The sequence below is a fragment of the Embiotoca jacksoni genome, unplaced genomic scaffold, assembly GCF_022577435.1.
Source record: "Embiotoca jacksoni isolate LCO1_2020_lvr unplaced genomic scaffold, fEmbJac1.0.p SCAF_33, whole genome shotgun sequence".
In the NCBI taxonomy this organism is placed as follows: Eukaryota; Metazoa; Chordata; class Actinopteri; family Embiotocidae; genus Embiotoca; species Embiotoca jacksoni.
Window position 1 is genome coordinate 4,099,711 of NW_027185385.1, and position 17,343 is coordinate 4,117,053.

Below are 17,343 nucleotides of genomic sequence, written 5' to 3' on the forward strand. Positions count from 1 at the left end.
AGTATGAAAGGTGACAAAGGACAGTCATGTTGATGTCCCACGTAAAACCATAACTTAATGGTGACTTGTTTTAAGTTGTAAAAAGTATCTAGTTCATCACGGAAAATGTAACTTAACCCTATGAACCAGGCTATTTTAAGGGTAATTTCACTATTTTTATTTTTAAGGGCACATCTTTGTCATTATAAGGGCTCCCATTCACACTATAACTTTTTTTTGTTTGTTTTGTTTCAGAAAAGTCTAGGCTATCTAAATCTTTCATCATTTGATTTTATGACTTTTATGAAAGACTAGCTATAAAAAAAAAAAAAAAAAAAATTCCATGTGTGTTCTGTCGTAGCTGCAGGGTGTGAATGTTTTTTTTCCCCCCACCAGCTCCATGGGCACAGTGCTCTGGCTGTCCATGCAGTCTGATTTGTTTAAGAGGTTATCGAAGCAAACATACATTAAGTACCATATCAAGATAACACTAAATGTTTATAGTGCAGAATAGTTTTTCCAAAAACCGCTGAAAAGCTTGCAAGCCCCCTCACGAGGCTTGAATTTTCAACTCATTCTCCGTGAATTGAAATTTTAGATAATTGTGAAGCAGAGCACTGGTAGAAAACGGAAAATAACAAGACTTTCAAGTGATAATAAAATGTTCACCTAGTAAGTAAATCAACTTCAGGAAGACAGGAATTTGTGGTTTGGTTTTGTAGCCAATACAAATGCAATGAAAATTCTGAACTTAACTGAAGTTAATAATCACCGACTAGACTTGGTCAAAACGAAGACATTTCCTCAGGACTTCTAACCACAGCTGAGCAGGGAATACACAGCAACATTATGTGACTGGACCAAATGTGTATCTTCTCATTTCTCCTGTGTCGTTCAGTGTGGATGATAGACCCTTGACTGTAAAATGAAATGCTATCATACTCAACCCGTACCACAGTTTATATGCCAGAAAAAGTTAGAGCCCATGCATGGGCCATGTCCCTCTATCACATTAGATCCAAACGCAAAAGTCCTCGAATGACAACAACATAAATAAAGCCAATGTGTCCTCCTTCTGCCAAAAGGCTCAAGAACATTTATTGAAACATAACATAATAAACATCACAACCATTTTTGCACGTTTTGTAGCAGCATTTCGAAACTAAAATAACCCCGTTTATCAGAATTGGTCCATATTAATAAGGTTCTTTTTTTCCACGGCCATCATCATCCGCAGCCCTCAGAGTGCCTCCATTTTCCCGAGCCAAGACCACAACTGCGGCGACTGAATTGTCTATGAAGAGTTCCAATGAGAAGCAAGTGCCGTTTTATTGTAGAAACAGCAACACCAAACTGTCTCCGACTTAAAAGGTTGTTGATCCAAAAAACGAACGCCGTTATAAAAACGTGGGTGTCTCCGCGGGGAGCATTTTTTAGCCTGGGTAAATCCTGGGCCTTACGGGAGTCTCTATTACTTGCTCTTTGCCGGTTTCTCAGTCTTCTTGGGGAGGAGGACAGCCTGGATGTTGGGTAGCACTCCTCCCTGGGCAATGGTCACCCCTCCCAGCAGCTTGTTCAGCTCCTCGTCATTGCGCACGGCCAGCTGGAGGTGCCGGGGGATTATTCTTGTCTTCTTGTTGTCCCTGGCCGCGTTGCCTGCAAGCTCCAGGATCTCAGCAGTCAGATATTCCAGCACGGCGGCGAGATACACCGGAGCCCCGGCGCCGACGCGCTCCGCATAGTTGCCCTTGCGCAGTAGCCTGTGTACTCGACCCACGGGGAACTGGAGTCCGGCTCGGGATGAGCGGGACTTGGCCTTTGCTCGGGCTTTGCCACCGGTTTTACCTCGGCCAGACATGGTTGTTATGAATGTGGTAACGATGACGAAGGACGCGTTTAAGCCTTTACGTAATGTATTTGTGACTATAGCGATATGAACAGCAAAGGCTTCTCTGATTGGACGAGTGAAACTGAAACATACGAACCAATGGCGCGGCGCGTCCTGTGGTGATGTCGGTCCTCTGGTGAGCAATGCGCCAATCCCAGAGAAGTAATGGCACACATTATTTGCACAGTCATGCTATAAATAAGGGACGACAAACGTGGGTAGAATCTGGACAAGTGTTGTCTTCCTGTTTTTCCAGCTGACGTGAATGTCAAAGAGAGAATGCCTGATCCTGCCAAGTCCGCCCCTGCGCCCAAGAAAGGCTCCGAAAACTAATAACTCCCTTCAGTGTATCGGGTGATAACTTTGCCAGAAAGGCGTTTAAAGTTTTGCACAATTGCCGGATTTGGAGAAGAATAAATGACAATTGAACCTGGGCCTTATGTTAAATGTCTTGATTCCCTGAAACTGTTTTCTGCTATTTTGTTTAAACTGTATTGTTTGTGTTGTTTATTTCAGAGCTGTTTAAAAAAAAAAAAAAATTATAATAAATTCAGAGCGATTCTAAGTCAATCGCTCTGAATTTATTATAATTTTTTTTTGCTTTGCTCCACTTTAATATTTATTTAAAATATTTATTTGTAAAGCCACATGTCCCCTTTAGAAAATTTCCAATAGACTTAATATTTAACAGTTGAAACATATTATGGATTAAAGATGTGAGTTAGGCGTACTAACAGTGGGTGGTTGTGTTTCTGTGGTCTGATGATCGTTATTTTCTTTTATATATGACAGGTTGGAAAATGCAGTATTATGCATGCATAAAAAAGTGTTGTCACAGCTGGACTTTAAAAAAGGAAAGGTGCAGGTGCACACTGAAGTCCCAGCATTTATGTGAGGATCAAAATCTATAGGATGTGCTTTTTTTTCTGTTTCCAGTAAAACGGAATAGAATTACAGATGAAAGCAGTCACTAGCCAACTGGATGAGGAAAATTAAATAAATTCCTGCTGCAACAAAGTCTACTTTACTAGTTAGACGTTTGAAGAAAAGTACATGTTGAAAAAGGTGCCACAGTTGAAAAATTCTGCTTTATGTTATAAGTCAAATGCAAAAATAAAATCACACAGCAGAATTCCTCCTGAAAATCTTAAATTCTATTATTTGCCTTGCAAGGCTATGATGTTTGAACATGTAAACAATATATATTTGTTTTTAATGATGCAGAATACACCAGTGGCCAATAGGCAACATTCTGGATCAATAAGTAAGACAAGATAATTCTTGTAATTGTTCTGATAACAGAATTTAAGCCAATAATAAGGTCCGAAAACATGAGAAAACCTGTCATAGAGCTGTTTGCCAAATAAAGTATTGCAGCCTTCAAAAACATGTGTGAAGTAATTTTGTGTCGTGAAATTGCTGTCTCATCAATTAAAAAGGAGATACTGTTCTAATATTAAATTATTGATGATGAGTGATGTATTACTCCAATTATGGTCAGTGCGCTCTGACTTATATTAGAAACATAAACTTGTCAATAATTTTTTTATATTTTTTCTTCTTCTCATCAGCCCGAGGTGCCATATTGGTGAATCTCTAATACTTTTGATTAAATTAACAGTACTGTACATCATATTCTATAAGCAGATCATATGTTTTGTTAAATCATTAACAAAGTGGCTCTAGATCAGGGGTGGGCAATTAATATTCCCAAGGGGCCTCATGAGAAACTCAGACTGTTGTGGAGGGCCAGACCAATAGGCTGAACTCAAATCTGCTCAATATTAATTTTATCTCTTTATAAAAAAGCAGTAAATTGTATGGTTTTCATTAGCTGCTACTGGTAGTAGTAGATGTTACAAGCCCTGGCTTTTCAGCAATAATAATGTTGGTCAGAACCTTGTATTTGGGGGTAATGAAGTACAGTGACTACAGGATTCAGTGATAGGCTGACAAGCCTGAGTTTTAAAGGCTTACAAATTTGTGTATAGAATATATTCTACGCACATAGTGTCCTTTGTGATCCTCTTCACACTCAGGTTCAAGAAGGTCAAGAATACCAAGCATGAAAAAGATGGTATAGCACTTCATAGTTCAGTGCAAGTATCTATTGATAAAGCAGAGGTTTTGAAAAACAGATTTTCCCAACACCCACAATATCAACATAAACAATAAATCATAAACTGAAGAAAAAAAATTACAGACAATAATATACATTTTAAAATAAAAAAAAAAAAAAAAATCAAGCTAATGGAAGCATATAAGTGAGAAAATGCACAAAACATCAGCAAACTGAATATATAGCATAACACTCGTATTAAATGCACGGATGTTAAATGGTGCGAGTCAGTTGATAGAAACAGAAAACCAAAAATGCTGAAAAGGAATTAAAATCTTCTTTCGTGAAGCCAACATAGAACACATATTGAGGTCGGTTCAGATTGTTGTTGTTTCACAGCCTTTTAGTCAGATGTCAGATCAAAAGTGGATAAAAAGTTGTATGTGCTGGTCAGTAGAACAGTTCTTCACAATAAAAAAACAACAACATACATTTTGAGATGAATATCATAATCCATAAGATCTGAGTGAGCCAAAATATGATTCATGAGCCAGGAATTTCTTGTGACACAAAAACATCGAGCCTAAACCTTTGTGATTTTTGTCCACATTATGTCCCCCTCAAACTTTAACACCCAGAATTACAATAAAGTCGATCTCAGAGGTTACTTGTGACTAAAGACCCACATGTACTGCAATCTGAATGGGAAAGAGGAAAGCCTTAGTGCTAAATTCCGTGTAAGCTCATCTCTGCTCCATTGTTGGGACCAGGTCTCAAGGTTCCTGGAGGGGATTCGGGGTGGGGGTTCATGGTTCAGGTGACAGTTGTCAGAGGTTTTGTCTAGCAGGGTGTCCTTTCTCTCCAAATCTAACATGATGTGTAGGAGACCTAATTTCTTGACAAACAGTGGTAGCCCCCGGCAGAAGTGTGTGTGTGTGTGTGTGTGGGGGGGGGGGGGGGGGTAAGTAAAAATAACAAAACAAAAACAGAACTTTAGTGCAGCCTAATTCATAACATGGCCTTTTTAGGTGCTCATGTAAATGTGGTTGAAAAAAACTCAGCTTGTATTCATATTTTGGTTATGTAATGTCATCAGGATGTGTTGCCTGAGGTTTTTAGATAGATACTTGAGCGTTTTGTAGTTTCCTGTGTGGTTTTGTCCATGACCAAGACACACCTACAAATAACAGCTATGATGTTGTTAAAAAACAACGTTTTAATTTTCTTAAAACAGAAAAAACGTTTAGACATGATTTTTTTTTGGAGTCCAAAAGTGATGGCAGTTGACGTCATAGCTGAAATGACGAGTTGAATTCATAGCTACTTGACAATGTACCATAAGCCCAAAGATACTCCATATACAGCTGATTCACCCACTGTTCCATGTCTGTCAGATGATCCGGTTGTTGGACCCAGCCAGCTTGTGTTGCTCTCTTAATGTTCCCTTTCTTCTCAGTTGGCTTTTTTTTTTTTTTTTTTTTTTTTTTTTTTTTTTTATAAAGCTGGAATGGAAGCCAGTATATATGGATGAGAGTCACGGTGAGCAGAAACAGCTAAAGACATACCGAGGATAAGAGGTTGGTGAAACACTGTTGTCATCTCCACAAGGTAAGACTTAAGTTTTCAAAGCTTCAGATATGAAATATCAGAGTGCAATCTTGGTTTTATTGATTTTGGTTTCTATATATTTCCCAACATTTCTTTAAGGTGCAACACTTCAAGCCCAAAATGAAACTAAGGTAATGTCTGATTTCACTTAAGACACATCAAAGTGACCTCCAGTTACTTAAATATCAGGTTGCATCATATTTATAGGCCTGGTGCTTTGGTCTGCATTTACAGAGTGAGGAATTGTAGGATTTAAATATATCCTCGCAAGTTTCACATAAAAGGTGTATTTTGGTTTGACATTGATCATGTCTTGTTTAAAGTGTTTTTCTGCAGTGGTGAAAAGTAACGATTTATACTTAAGTGCTATACTCAAGATAATTTTGAGGTACTTCACTTCATGATTCTCATTTCTTAGCTACTTTTCAGAATAAGATTTGACATAAATCACTCATAAACTCATGAAGTGCAATGCCTATTAAACTAGTGGTTCCTATTTGACTTGTGATTCCTGACCAAAAAATAGATAAATCGATTTTAGAGTTGTTGGCAGTTCCCCCAGAGACATTTCCCCGATCAACTTCTCAGCTGGTTTTTTTCAACAAGTGTTTGAGTCCCAAATGAGTTCAAAATATTCAATTTTCACAAAGACAGCAACATTAAACAAAAGTCTGATCAGTTCTGATATAGATAATTACATCTATATCAGAATACACAAATGTATTAACATTTGTATATCTGAACTGGTTTTTTTTTTTTTCCCTCTCCCGTTAACTCCCTATGGTTTATCTTGTGATCATTTGAAGGGACCTGAACATTACTTTGGGAACCACTGCATTAAACCTAACCTAGATAAAACTACCTCCAAAAAAAACAATGTACTTACTCACTGATGCTTCAGTATTAACAATCCAGTCAGAGAGATCAACAGATTAGTCATGACAGACAACTGCAACAGGAACATTTACTTTAATTTAGTTGATAGTACTTGAGTATTTGTTAATGTAGGGCCTTTATTTTGAGTACTTCCTGAATATATTTCATTGCCTTTTCAAGCTTTGTGCCTGATTCATGTTACCCACTATTTTTTGTCCAGCAGTTTAGGGACAATGTGGCTGGTCCTTGTTATGCATCAACTTGCCACACTCCTTCTCGTCCAAGCTCAAAATGCCTGCATCGGACGCTCCACGTTCAGAAGTCCAGGTCAGGGAAACTAGCAGAGCTCACACTATTATCTTTTCCAAGCATGCTTGTCCACCTGCTGCTCTGACTGTCAGGACAGGAAGCAGGTGCTCTTTCTCTCTCATCTCTATCACCTCCTCCCATTCATTTTCCCTCAATCTCCCCATTCTGTCCTGTATCTCTCCCCATCCCAAAGCTGACGCCACTCATCAGATCATATGAGGGAATCAACTATCTTGGTCTTGTGCGATGTCTTTGCGGCACCAATGCGAATATATTTTAGGCAATTATTTTATCGCCCTGTTTCCAAATAAATTGGGACACTGTGTAAAATGTACATAAAAACAGGATGTGTCAATTTTCTAACCATTTTGAATTTGATGACAGCAACACGTTTCAAAAAAGTTGGGACGGAGTCTGCTTTAAAAAAAACTATTCCTCTGCCCTAGCCCGTGAGCTAATTCCTTTGGATTCCTTCTTGATATATTTTTCAATCCGTATGCAATTTCTATTTGTTTTCTGCCCCAACATGCATGTGCATATCACTGATGACATCACTTGGAAACCGTCGAACTGAACCCTTTCTGTCACCCCCAGTTTATTGGTTGTTTGTTACATAAAAGTCTATATCCTCATATGATATTTTTCTCATATTTTTGCAGACTTCAGAACATCACTGGAACATCAAATAAACTAATATCTGTGAAGTGCTCCTCTCTTTAGTCATAGATGAAGTCCTTTTCAAAAACCCTAAATGTTGATCTCATCCTCTTTCCATTCAGCAAACTCAGGCATTGAAGTCTTCTGTGGCTCTGTGGCCTGTGTCCTGTTTATTTCAATGGATACAATGAGTCACTGCTGGCCCTCAACTCTGAGCACTCCAAAGACCAGTGTAAAGGGACTGCTGACTGGACGGTGGACCCGCCTGTAGTCAAATTCAATTTCTCCATCACAGAGGAGGCAATCACTGCCTGCTCCAGCACACTGCGAGTAGGTCAATCTGAGCCTGAAAATACCCAGCAAAATCCCAGTCACAACACAGTCTCACTTAACTGTTTTTTTTTTTCCAAAGGTTACTCAGGAGTTGGGAACAGGAGTGTTTGCCGACTTTTCCAACGTCCAATACATCAACCTCTCAGGCATGGTCTGCTCCACAGACCCCAGCACAGGAGCCATCACCTATCACCAAGAGGTGATGTACAAGTTCTCCTATCGTTACCCGTTGCAGTACCTGGTCAACAATACTCAAATGAGTGTCAAAACAGCTCTTGCTGTTTAAAAGTGCACATAAGGAGTAATGTGAAATTCTATATGCTGTTGTTATTAAATGTAAATATTAAAGTAAATATGATAATATTGGCCCACTTCTATACTGCACTCTTGGTTTGCTAGCCAAAGATGAATGACACTTTGATGCCATGATACGTCTTATTTTTATTTTTTTTTATTTATTTTGTTAAATCAGATGATAAAATAAAATAAGTAAAAGTGATCAAATGTGGTAACCACATATTTTAACACAATGAATGCCAGTTTTATTGTTTCCACAGGCAATCCAACCTAACCAGTGCTCAAGAGCTGAAATAGCTAATTTAGTCACTTGAAAGAACATCAATTGACACCAATTTGATAAATAACTAATAATCTGAGTAAAACTTCAAGCAAAAATACCAAAAAGGATCTGGTAGTCGGTAGAAATGATGATAAACTGAAAGTGTCAGGGTCTGTTCTGAGTATCTTCATCTTGGCTTTGGTGAATATTAATGATCCTTTAATAAATAGTTGGACATTTTAGCCTCACAGGGCTTCTATGACATCTTTACAATGTATCCTCTGCACCTGGTACTAACTTAATAGGCTAAATAAAAATGTAAAGAAAAAAAAGCATTGGCAATTGCTCAGACTTTTATCAAAACATCCTTCTATGTTGGATTCCGTTAGAAGTGTTCCCTGTTGCAGCTTCTATTTGGTGCTCTGTGGAACTGGACCTCCGCCTCTTTACAGGATCTGTAAAGAAAATGAACATGTTATTACAGAACTGCAAGAAAAAAAAAAAAGAAAAAAAATAGGAAAAAAATAATTTACACGTGAAAGTTTTTAGTTAATTTATCTTCATTTCGCCCTCTAAAAGTACCTACTGACAGGAGTTTATCCATGATCCAGTATGCATAATTTATTATTTCATGTTGTACCAATGTTTGTGAATTTGCTTTTACAGCGCCATTACCAAGTTGTGACTTGGACTTATATATATATATATATATATATATATATATATATATATTCAATGTGATCCTATCATAATCTACTTTTAGATGGTTTTATGAATGACAAAAGAAATTCATGTGATTTAGCATAATGTGATTCTGCTAGTTTCCACCCACTGAGCAACCTGACTCATCTTGAGCTAAAAGTCAAGTAGAAAATTCTGATTGAAAACAGGATGTTCAAAGGAGGACAAACATCCACTGCATGTGCTTAGACAGTATTTTAAAACCACTGCTGACAGAGCATTAGGATGCAAGTTTAACGTTAGCCATATTAAAATCCACATTGGGTTGCATGGTGTTGCACATTACTGTTTAACAGCTGTGGTTTCAGGCAAAGTCTGAGGGAATATTCGTAGAATGTAAAAAATTGTAGTAGTTAATCCATCACCTACAACGGTGCCAGACACTGTTGAACGAGAGCCAGGTGACATGAGAGGTCTCACGACATATGATGGTCATTTTAATCTTCACAGTGTAACTAGAGCTTGAATATTTGTCTCTGATACAAACAGCACAGGCTGAAAACAGTGAATATGAAATACATGAATAAATACATTAAGTTCATGGATGTTTATTTGACATTTGAAAGGTGGATATTGTCATTGAACGTGAAGTGGACGTTGTGTGGCCAACTGATTGCACTCACTTCTCAACCAAATAAATTGGCGTCCCAACGTTTTTTGGAAATGGGCTTGTAAATTCAATCTTTAAAAATAAAAGCCACGAGGATAGAAGACCCCTTTGTTCTATTCCAAGTGGAATAGATGTGCAGACAAGTAGAAAGACGGATACATAATTCATAATTGTCCAAAATGAGAAGTCAGGTCAGCTGCATTAATAAACGGCTTAATGGTCAGAGTAAAAGTGATTGAGAGTTAAGTGATGGCGTCTGTGTTGCACACCTTATTGTGCCAGTTATTGTGAAGTCCTACTGCAATTTAACCCGATGGTGGGACTCTGTATTGTCAAATACCATTACCTACTAATTAAAAAACAGCTCTCCTTCTCCTCTGTTATTGAGCCTTCAGGACAATTACTACTCCTCCATGCTGCAGATGCCTGCAGGAGGCCTGAAGCTGAAGACCAGGATCTTTGTCGAAGTGAAAGCATCCAACCTCACCAACAGGTACTTCCCACTTCAAAGACGTTTCAGCAAAGTTTTCAACATTTAATAATAACAATAAAAACATGTTGATATTTGGACCCATTGAAACTCCCAACTACCAGTGCCTAAATCCACATCTGTCTTATCATCTGGGCTAATATTAAAACTCATACTTTCAGATTCAATGTGCTTCTGGATTGATGTTATGCCACAACTTCACTTTTCCCCATCAACATCACATCTTATGATCTCTTTGTTGGGTGAGTTTCTGTTACCAACAGTGGTAGAAATGTTTTTTGACATAGAGGTAATGTCTAAATAAAGACACAACTAGCTTTTTCTGAGCATTCACAGTTAAATGTTTTATTGGCACACGTATGGATTGTAATATTTTCATCTAAACTAATTTAAATTTCACAATTTCTAAAATATCTTAGAAGGTGGATTCTGTATTCAGGAAAATCTAAACCCATCACCTTTTTGCTCCTCTTTTTTAATATGTACATGTAAACATGCAAAAGTTTCCCATGAAAAACATTTGTTTGTGTGTCTCCAATCGCTTACTTTTGTACTGATACTTATTATTTGGCAGAACTGTGTTCACACTATTGAGTATGAAAACAGATGGTGTACTCAAAACTTCTTATGCAAGTTGTACACGCCACACACAAGTGCTGTTGGACGGAAGCCAATCTGTACTTTTATTGTGTGGGTTAAACAGAAGGCATGAAAAAAAAGGACATTTCTGGGTAAGATCATAAAATAATATGTTGGCGGTTGAGGAATTCAAATTTTACAGTTATTCTCAGTAAACATGCAGAAAGGCAGCGTTCGATTTGAGACAGTCCTACCCTATTGAAATTCAACGACACAAGTATTCCAACATGTAAGAGTACTACATGTGAGTGTACTGAGGGAGGATTTTAGATTTGAGACATAGTTCTCTATTACTGGCAAAAGCACCTGTGAACCACACTTATGCTGAACAAGAATGCATCCTGTGTGTCAGAATGTCTGAAGAACGTGAAAAATATCAGCATCTTTCCTTCTAAAGGTGTCAACGGGATGGACAGACAGTAATGGGAGTCAACGGAGAGCAGCAAGCAGCCCGCTTCTCTTTTGAGGCTTTCCGCTTTATCCAAAATGTGGATGCAGCTTTTTCAACCTACTACGTACACTGTGCCACAAGGCTCTGTGTGAACACCTTCTGCCCCTCGCTTATTCAGGTCAGATTCTATCATAAAAAAAAAAAACACACACACATTACAAAAGCAAAGCTTTCACCCTGAGAGCTTTTATATTGGATTGCATGACTTTAAGTGGGTATTCTTTTTTTCAAAACTTTGTTTTCTACAATATCTATGCATGATAAGTAGTTAAAAGTTTAGGAAATATCTTGGCTATGGTTTTTGCGGGTCCTCTGCATGGATGTCAGACATGCTAAATACCCTGCTTTCCTTCCACACATAAAGGGCACACGACTTATTTGAACTCCTTAAGCAGAGCTACTAGGGATGGGTGATACCAGACTTTTTAAGTTCGATACACTAACGATACTTTTAGTTAGAATTTTACCAATACTGATACCGATACTTTCTTAAACGGGTATGTGATTTTTCATAATAATGATAGTTTTTAGAAAAAAAAGTTAATTACACTTACAATACATTAATTATTCTCTCAAGCAACCAACTGTGGAAGTTTTACTGTGGTATCTATTAGTTTATTAATTTATTTATTACACCTGTAGTGTCTGGCCTTAAAATTAAATTGTAATAAAGATGTTTTGGAATTTAGGGCAGACAGACACCCAAAAAACATGACCTCTGCCACTTTCTTGGCAGAGTTATGAGCTCATAACTGTGCCATCTGTACCTGGATATGCTTTGCCTCTCTTAAAACTCTCCTGCAACGTCTTTTGTCGGACAGGAGGTGGCGTTGAGGACTTGGACATTTGGGCATCTTGTTAGCCTGAGGCTACCTATTGTCTTTCTTTTGTACAGCCTCTTCTGTATTTTTGAAAAATTTAAATCTGACTTCAACTCTAAACATAGCACAGAGATACTTATTCCAAAGATTTGGATAACAGAACATGAATATTCTGGTACTTTTACTGCTTTCAGAACAGTCGATCATAATTTCCTCATAAGAAGGCACTCTTGAAGAGATCTTGACTGGTTTCGGTTGTAGCTGACAAGCTAAGAATGCTTTGTTTCAGAAAGCATGAACATTTAATGTGGTTTACCCCAAAGTTTAAAACCTTTGCCTCATTCTTTACTGTCTGCCATTAGGTTAAATTATCTACGAACCAAGCGGATGACACACAGGTCTAATGCGACCTGATGATTTTAGCCGTGTCGACGATCTTGTAAATTGCATGTAGGAAATCAGTGATTGTATGGCTAACTATATTTTCAGCTAAATATGACCAAAACAGAGATTATCATTATTACAGCACACATCACATTCGCCACGTCCAACTTTCTACAGCATTTAAAACTTTGAAGCATTTATGGTGTTGCATCTCTTGTAAACAATTTTGTTTTTTGTTTTTTTAACAATCTTTGGGACAGGCTGCACAAATGTCTTCATGCTATGGATTTACATTTGATATACTGCTTATGTATACTAGTTGTATTTTGATGGAAATCGGTTGTGGGTATCACAAGTGTTTCTTCATTTTTAGTCCTACTTGTCACATGTTGCTCTTACACTGTAACAGCCTGGGTTACTTTATTTCTTCTGCAAAACTGTCACGACCAAAATGACAAAATCATCCAAATCACCTATAGAACTGCACCTCTACCAACTCGAGAAGAAGGCGTTACGTCAACAACAACCAACAGGACACCACAGTGAGCGACATGGCCACCATTAGCTCAGGCCTCATCACCATCTGTTGACACAACGGTGAGAATGTTTACATTGTTTACTGAATCATGCCTGACAGGTGTCTGCTGGGTGTTGATTGAAGGTCTCCTTTGTTCATGCATCAACAGAGGATCTCTTGCTCTCTCATAGGGTGGCTGGTGGCGTCAGGAGGTATTCATAACAATGCTAACATGAGAATATATTATAACCAACAGTATTACATTTTTGAGGTTTCACTCTCCGATGTATTACAGGTAACAGTTACAATAACCATCACTGCCTTCTATATTACATTTCATTTAGCTGACGCTTTTATCCAAAGCGACTTACAATAAGTGCATTTCAACCATGAGGGTACAAACCCAGAACAACAAGAATCAAGAAAGTACAATTTTCTTCAAGAAAGCCAAACTACAAAGTGCTATCAGTAAGTGCCATTTTAAGTGCTACTAAAGTGCTACCTATTCGAGGTATAGTCAGAAGAGGTGTGTTTTTAGTTTGCGGCGGAAGATGTACAGAGTTTCTGCTGTCCTGATGTCGGTGGGGAGCTCATTCCACCATTTAGGAGCCAGGACAGCAAACAGTCGTGATTTTATATGATACATTTGGATGGTCCTCTCTTCAACAGAGACATGACACTCACTAGCATCTCTTTATTTATAAAGCTCTGATTGGAAAACGGCCCTGTTACCTGTCTGAAATCCTCGTATACACAGACGGGCCTCATTGCACCCGCTCCACTAACCGGCTCTTATTACATGTTCCACACGTTAGGACTGATCTGGGAAACTCTGCTTTTAACTTTGTGCATCTGACTCCTGAAACAAAATACAGTATCTTCTTAAAATCAATTCACTTACTCCATTCACACATTTCCGAAGCTTGACTTGATGAAAGTGATGAGTTGTAACCAAAAAGCAGGCACTTGATTTTTGTTCACCCTTGTTCAGAGCGAGACACTGACACTAAGGAGGGAGAGGGAGAGGGAAAGGGGGAGGAGAGGGAGCCAGCAGCGGGAAAACGGCGCCCTTCACCTGGTAAAGTAGCGCTATTATATAATTAAAGCCAACACTGTGTTTCTGCTATGATCATTTAGTGCACACGTGATCACAGGTAGTTTCCTGGTATATTTAAGCTTGGAACTGTGCGTGGTGAAAAATAATCACTGCAAAAAGCCAATGCAGGCTCTAATTATAATCATGGCAACACTTTACCAGGTCAAGTCAAAACATTTGCTGTGAAAGAGATCTGTTGGTGTCCACCATTTATGTTGCTGTCTTAAAGGAACAATCCCACAGCATGCCTTGTCCACACTGTGATAGACCTAAACTTTTAATGCTGCCTGGGTTAAATTTAGACAAAATTATGTTGAAACTTTGCTTCATGCATCCTCAGGAATCAGGGCTTGAACTTAATTTGAAGCATACACATGCCTTTAAGAAGGATGAATTCCTGTGATGATTAAATAACAGAAGGTGCAGTTCAGTGCCAGGGGAAAGCTGTGCCAGACAAAACCCAAATATTCTGCCAAACCTTGAACCATTATCATTCAGCATGACTATCATCTCTCCTCTGTGTTTCATCATGGAAACCAGGTGGCTTTTACGGTTTAATACATAAATGATGGACATAAAGACAGTTTCTGTCATGCACATTGATGTAGAAACTGTATTGTATACTGCTCAAAATGGTCTCATTCTTTCTTTTCTTCCCAGGTGTTCAGGACGCTGATGTGAACAATACTGGCTGTTTCAGTTGTGGCAGGCATCGTCGGAGCTATGTGCCTTACTTTGGGTGCTTTCATCGTTTACCAGAAGTACAACTCCAAAATCGCTATAAACAAAACAATTTTGCACCTGCAGGAGTGACAGAGTGTCAGATCAGCTACAAAAAAAAATACTGTTTTCCTCAGCTGTGCATGGCATTCTGATGAATGAGTCAAAGCAAAAAGTCTGGTTAACACCTTGGTAGCATTTTGTATTCTTTTTATACTGTGATTTTGGGTAATGGAATCATGGGCAGTGTTTATTGGTGTTACTCAAACTCAAACTCTAAAACATGCAGTTTTTGTTTGAGAAAATAGTTTTGTATCTATTAAAGGGTAAAATGATTTTGTATTTTTATTTCTAAGAAAGGTGTTTGATAACATTTTAAAATTGACATTATAATCACGAGGGGAAAGAGTTGATTTCATTTGTTTATTGTAGAGAATCTGAAACATACTAAGCTCGTTCTGTCAGTAAGGTGTAAGGAACACCTCAAGTCTGAACCTGGAAGTGGGACAAGTTTATTGGCTCCCAGCCTCTGCTGCTTGTTCAAGAACAGTGAGCTTCACTCTACTTGAGAAGCTGACTGTTGGGACTGTTGGACACAGAATATGTCAGGTCTTATTCTGTGGTAGAAGGAAAGAGAACTACATGTAAAAAATATTCAAGTATACAGTGGGTACGGAAAGTATTCAGACCCCTTTACATTTTTCACTCTTTGTTTCATTGCAGCCATTTGCTAAAATCAAAAAAGTTCATTTTATTTCTCATTAATGTACACTCAGCACCCCATCTTGACAGAAAAAAACAGAAATGCAGAAATTTGTGCAAATTTATTAAAAAAAAGAAAAACTGAAATATCACATGGTCATAAGTATTCAGACCCTTTGCTGTGACACTCGTATTTAACTCACATGCTGTCCATTTCTTCTGATCCTCATTGAGATGGTTCTACTCCTTCATTGGAGTCCAGCTGTGTTTAATTAAACTGATTGGACTTGATTAGGAAAGGCACACACCTGTCTATATAAGACCTTACAGCTCACAGTGCATGTCAGAGCAAATGAGAATCATGAGGTCGAAGGAACTGTCCAAGGAGCTCAGAGACAGAATTGTGGCAAGGCACAGATCTGGCCAAGGTTACAAAATAATTTCTGCAGCACTCAAGGTTCCTAAGAGCACAGTGGCCTCCATAATCCTTAAATGGAAGAAGTTTGGGACGACCAGAACTCTTCCTAGACCTGGCCGTCCAGCCAAACTGAGCAATCGTGGGAGAAGAGCCTTGGTGAGAGAGGTAAAGAAGAACCCAAAGATCACTGTGGCTGAGCTCCAGAGATGCAGTAGGGAGATGGGAGAAAGTTCCACAAAGTCAACTATCACTGCAGCCCTCCACCAGTCGGGGCTTTATGGCCGAGTGGCCCGACGGAAGCCTCTCCTCAGTGCAAGACATATGAAAGCCCGCATAGAGTTTGCCAAAAAACACATGAAGGACTCCCAGACTATGAGAAATAAGATTCTCTGGTCTGATGAGACCAAGATTGAACTTGTTGGCGTTAATTCTAAGCGGTATGTGTGGAGAAAACCAGGCACTGCTCATCACCTGCCCAATACAATCCCAACAGTGAAACATGGTGGTGGCAGCATCATGCTATGGGGGTGTTTTTCAGCTGCAGGGACAGGATGACTGGTTGCAATTGAAGGAAAGATGAATGCGGCCAAGTACAGAGATACCCTGGAAGAAAACCTCTTCCAGAGTGCTCTGGACCTCAGACTGGGCTGAAGGTTCACCTTCCAACAAGACAATGACTTTAAGCACACAGCTAAAATAACAAAGGAGTGGCTTCGGAACAACTCTGTGACCATTCTTGACTGGCCCAGCCAGAGCCCTGACCTAAACCCAATTGAGCATCTCTGGAGAGACCTGAAAATGGCTGTCCACCAACGTTCACCATCCAACCTGACAGAACTGGAGAGGATCTGCAAGGAAGAATGGCAGAGGATCCCCAAATCCAGGTGTGAAAAGCTTGTTGCATCATTCCCAAGAAGACTCATGGCTGTACTAGCTCAAAAGGGTGCTTCTACTCAATACTGAGCAAAGGGTCTGAATACTTATGACCATGTGATATTTCAGTTTTTCTTTTTTAATAAATTTGCACAAATGTCTACATTTCTGTTTTTTTCTGTCAAGATGGGGTGCTGAGTGTACATTAATGAGAAATAAAATGAACTTTTTTGATTTTAGCAAATGGCTGCAATGAAACAAAGAGTGAAAAATTTAAAGGGGTCTGAATACTTTCCGTACCCACTGTATATATTAAATGTATTAGCATGACATGTTTCAATTTAGAGTCATTGTTGTTTCCAATATTTTCAACAAAACCTTTTTTTTTTTAAGTTAGATCTACCAGCACCCTTCAATTTACTAGCAGGAGCAGCACATTCATTGGTGGCAATTCAGTAGCTCATACAGCAGTGATGCATCTTGTGGAGACAAAAAACTGACACAGTAGCTGGCAAAGGAAAAGAGATTGCAACAGCTTGTGACAGGAGGGAGAAAATCTACAAAATGACTCTAGTGATAAGTATTACACACATTCCCTCCAGCCTGCAGAGTC

The 17,343-nt window shown here is 38.7% G+C and overlaps 2 protein-coding genes across 2 annotated transcripts; one reads left to right on the forward strand and one right to left on the reverse strand.

Annotated features, from left to right (window-relative positions):
* Nucleotides 1–1,044: 1,044 nt before the first annotated feature.
* h2ax1 (H2A.X variant histone family member 1) lies at nt 1,045–1,936 on the reverse strand. Its single transcript, XM_069165113.1, has one exon. It carries the CDS (start codon nt 1,835–1,837, stop codon nt 1,451–1,453), a length of 387 nt encoding a protein of 128 aa, XP_069021214.1. The 5' UTR covers nt 1,838–1,936; the 3' UTR covers nt 1,045–1,450.
* Nucleotides 1,937–5,654: 3,718 nt separating this feature from the next.
* LOC138207644 (zona pellucida-like domain-containing protein 1) lies at nt 5,655–14,830 on the forward strand. Its single transcript, XM_069165021.1, is given in 12 exon segments — nt 5,655–5,665; nt 6,631–6,737; nt 7,499–7,531; nt 7,534–7,706; nt 7,789–7,971; nt 10,015–10,112; nt 10,271–10,351; nt 11,146–11,317; nt 12,884–12,989; nt 13,113–13,133; nt 13,913–13,999; nt 14,703–14,830. Coding segments are annotated over 12 exon segments (1,200 nt in total).
* The last annotated feature ends 2,513 nt before the right edge of the window (nt 14,831–17,343 follow it).

What these genes read in the sequence shown, in the direction of transcription:
- h2ax1 (XM_069165113.1), bottom strand. Translation starts at nt 1,837, where the DNA reads ATGTCTGGCCGAGGTAAAACCGGTGGCAAAGCCCGAGCAAAGGCCAAG.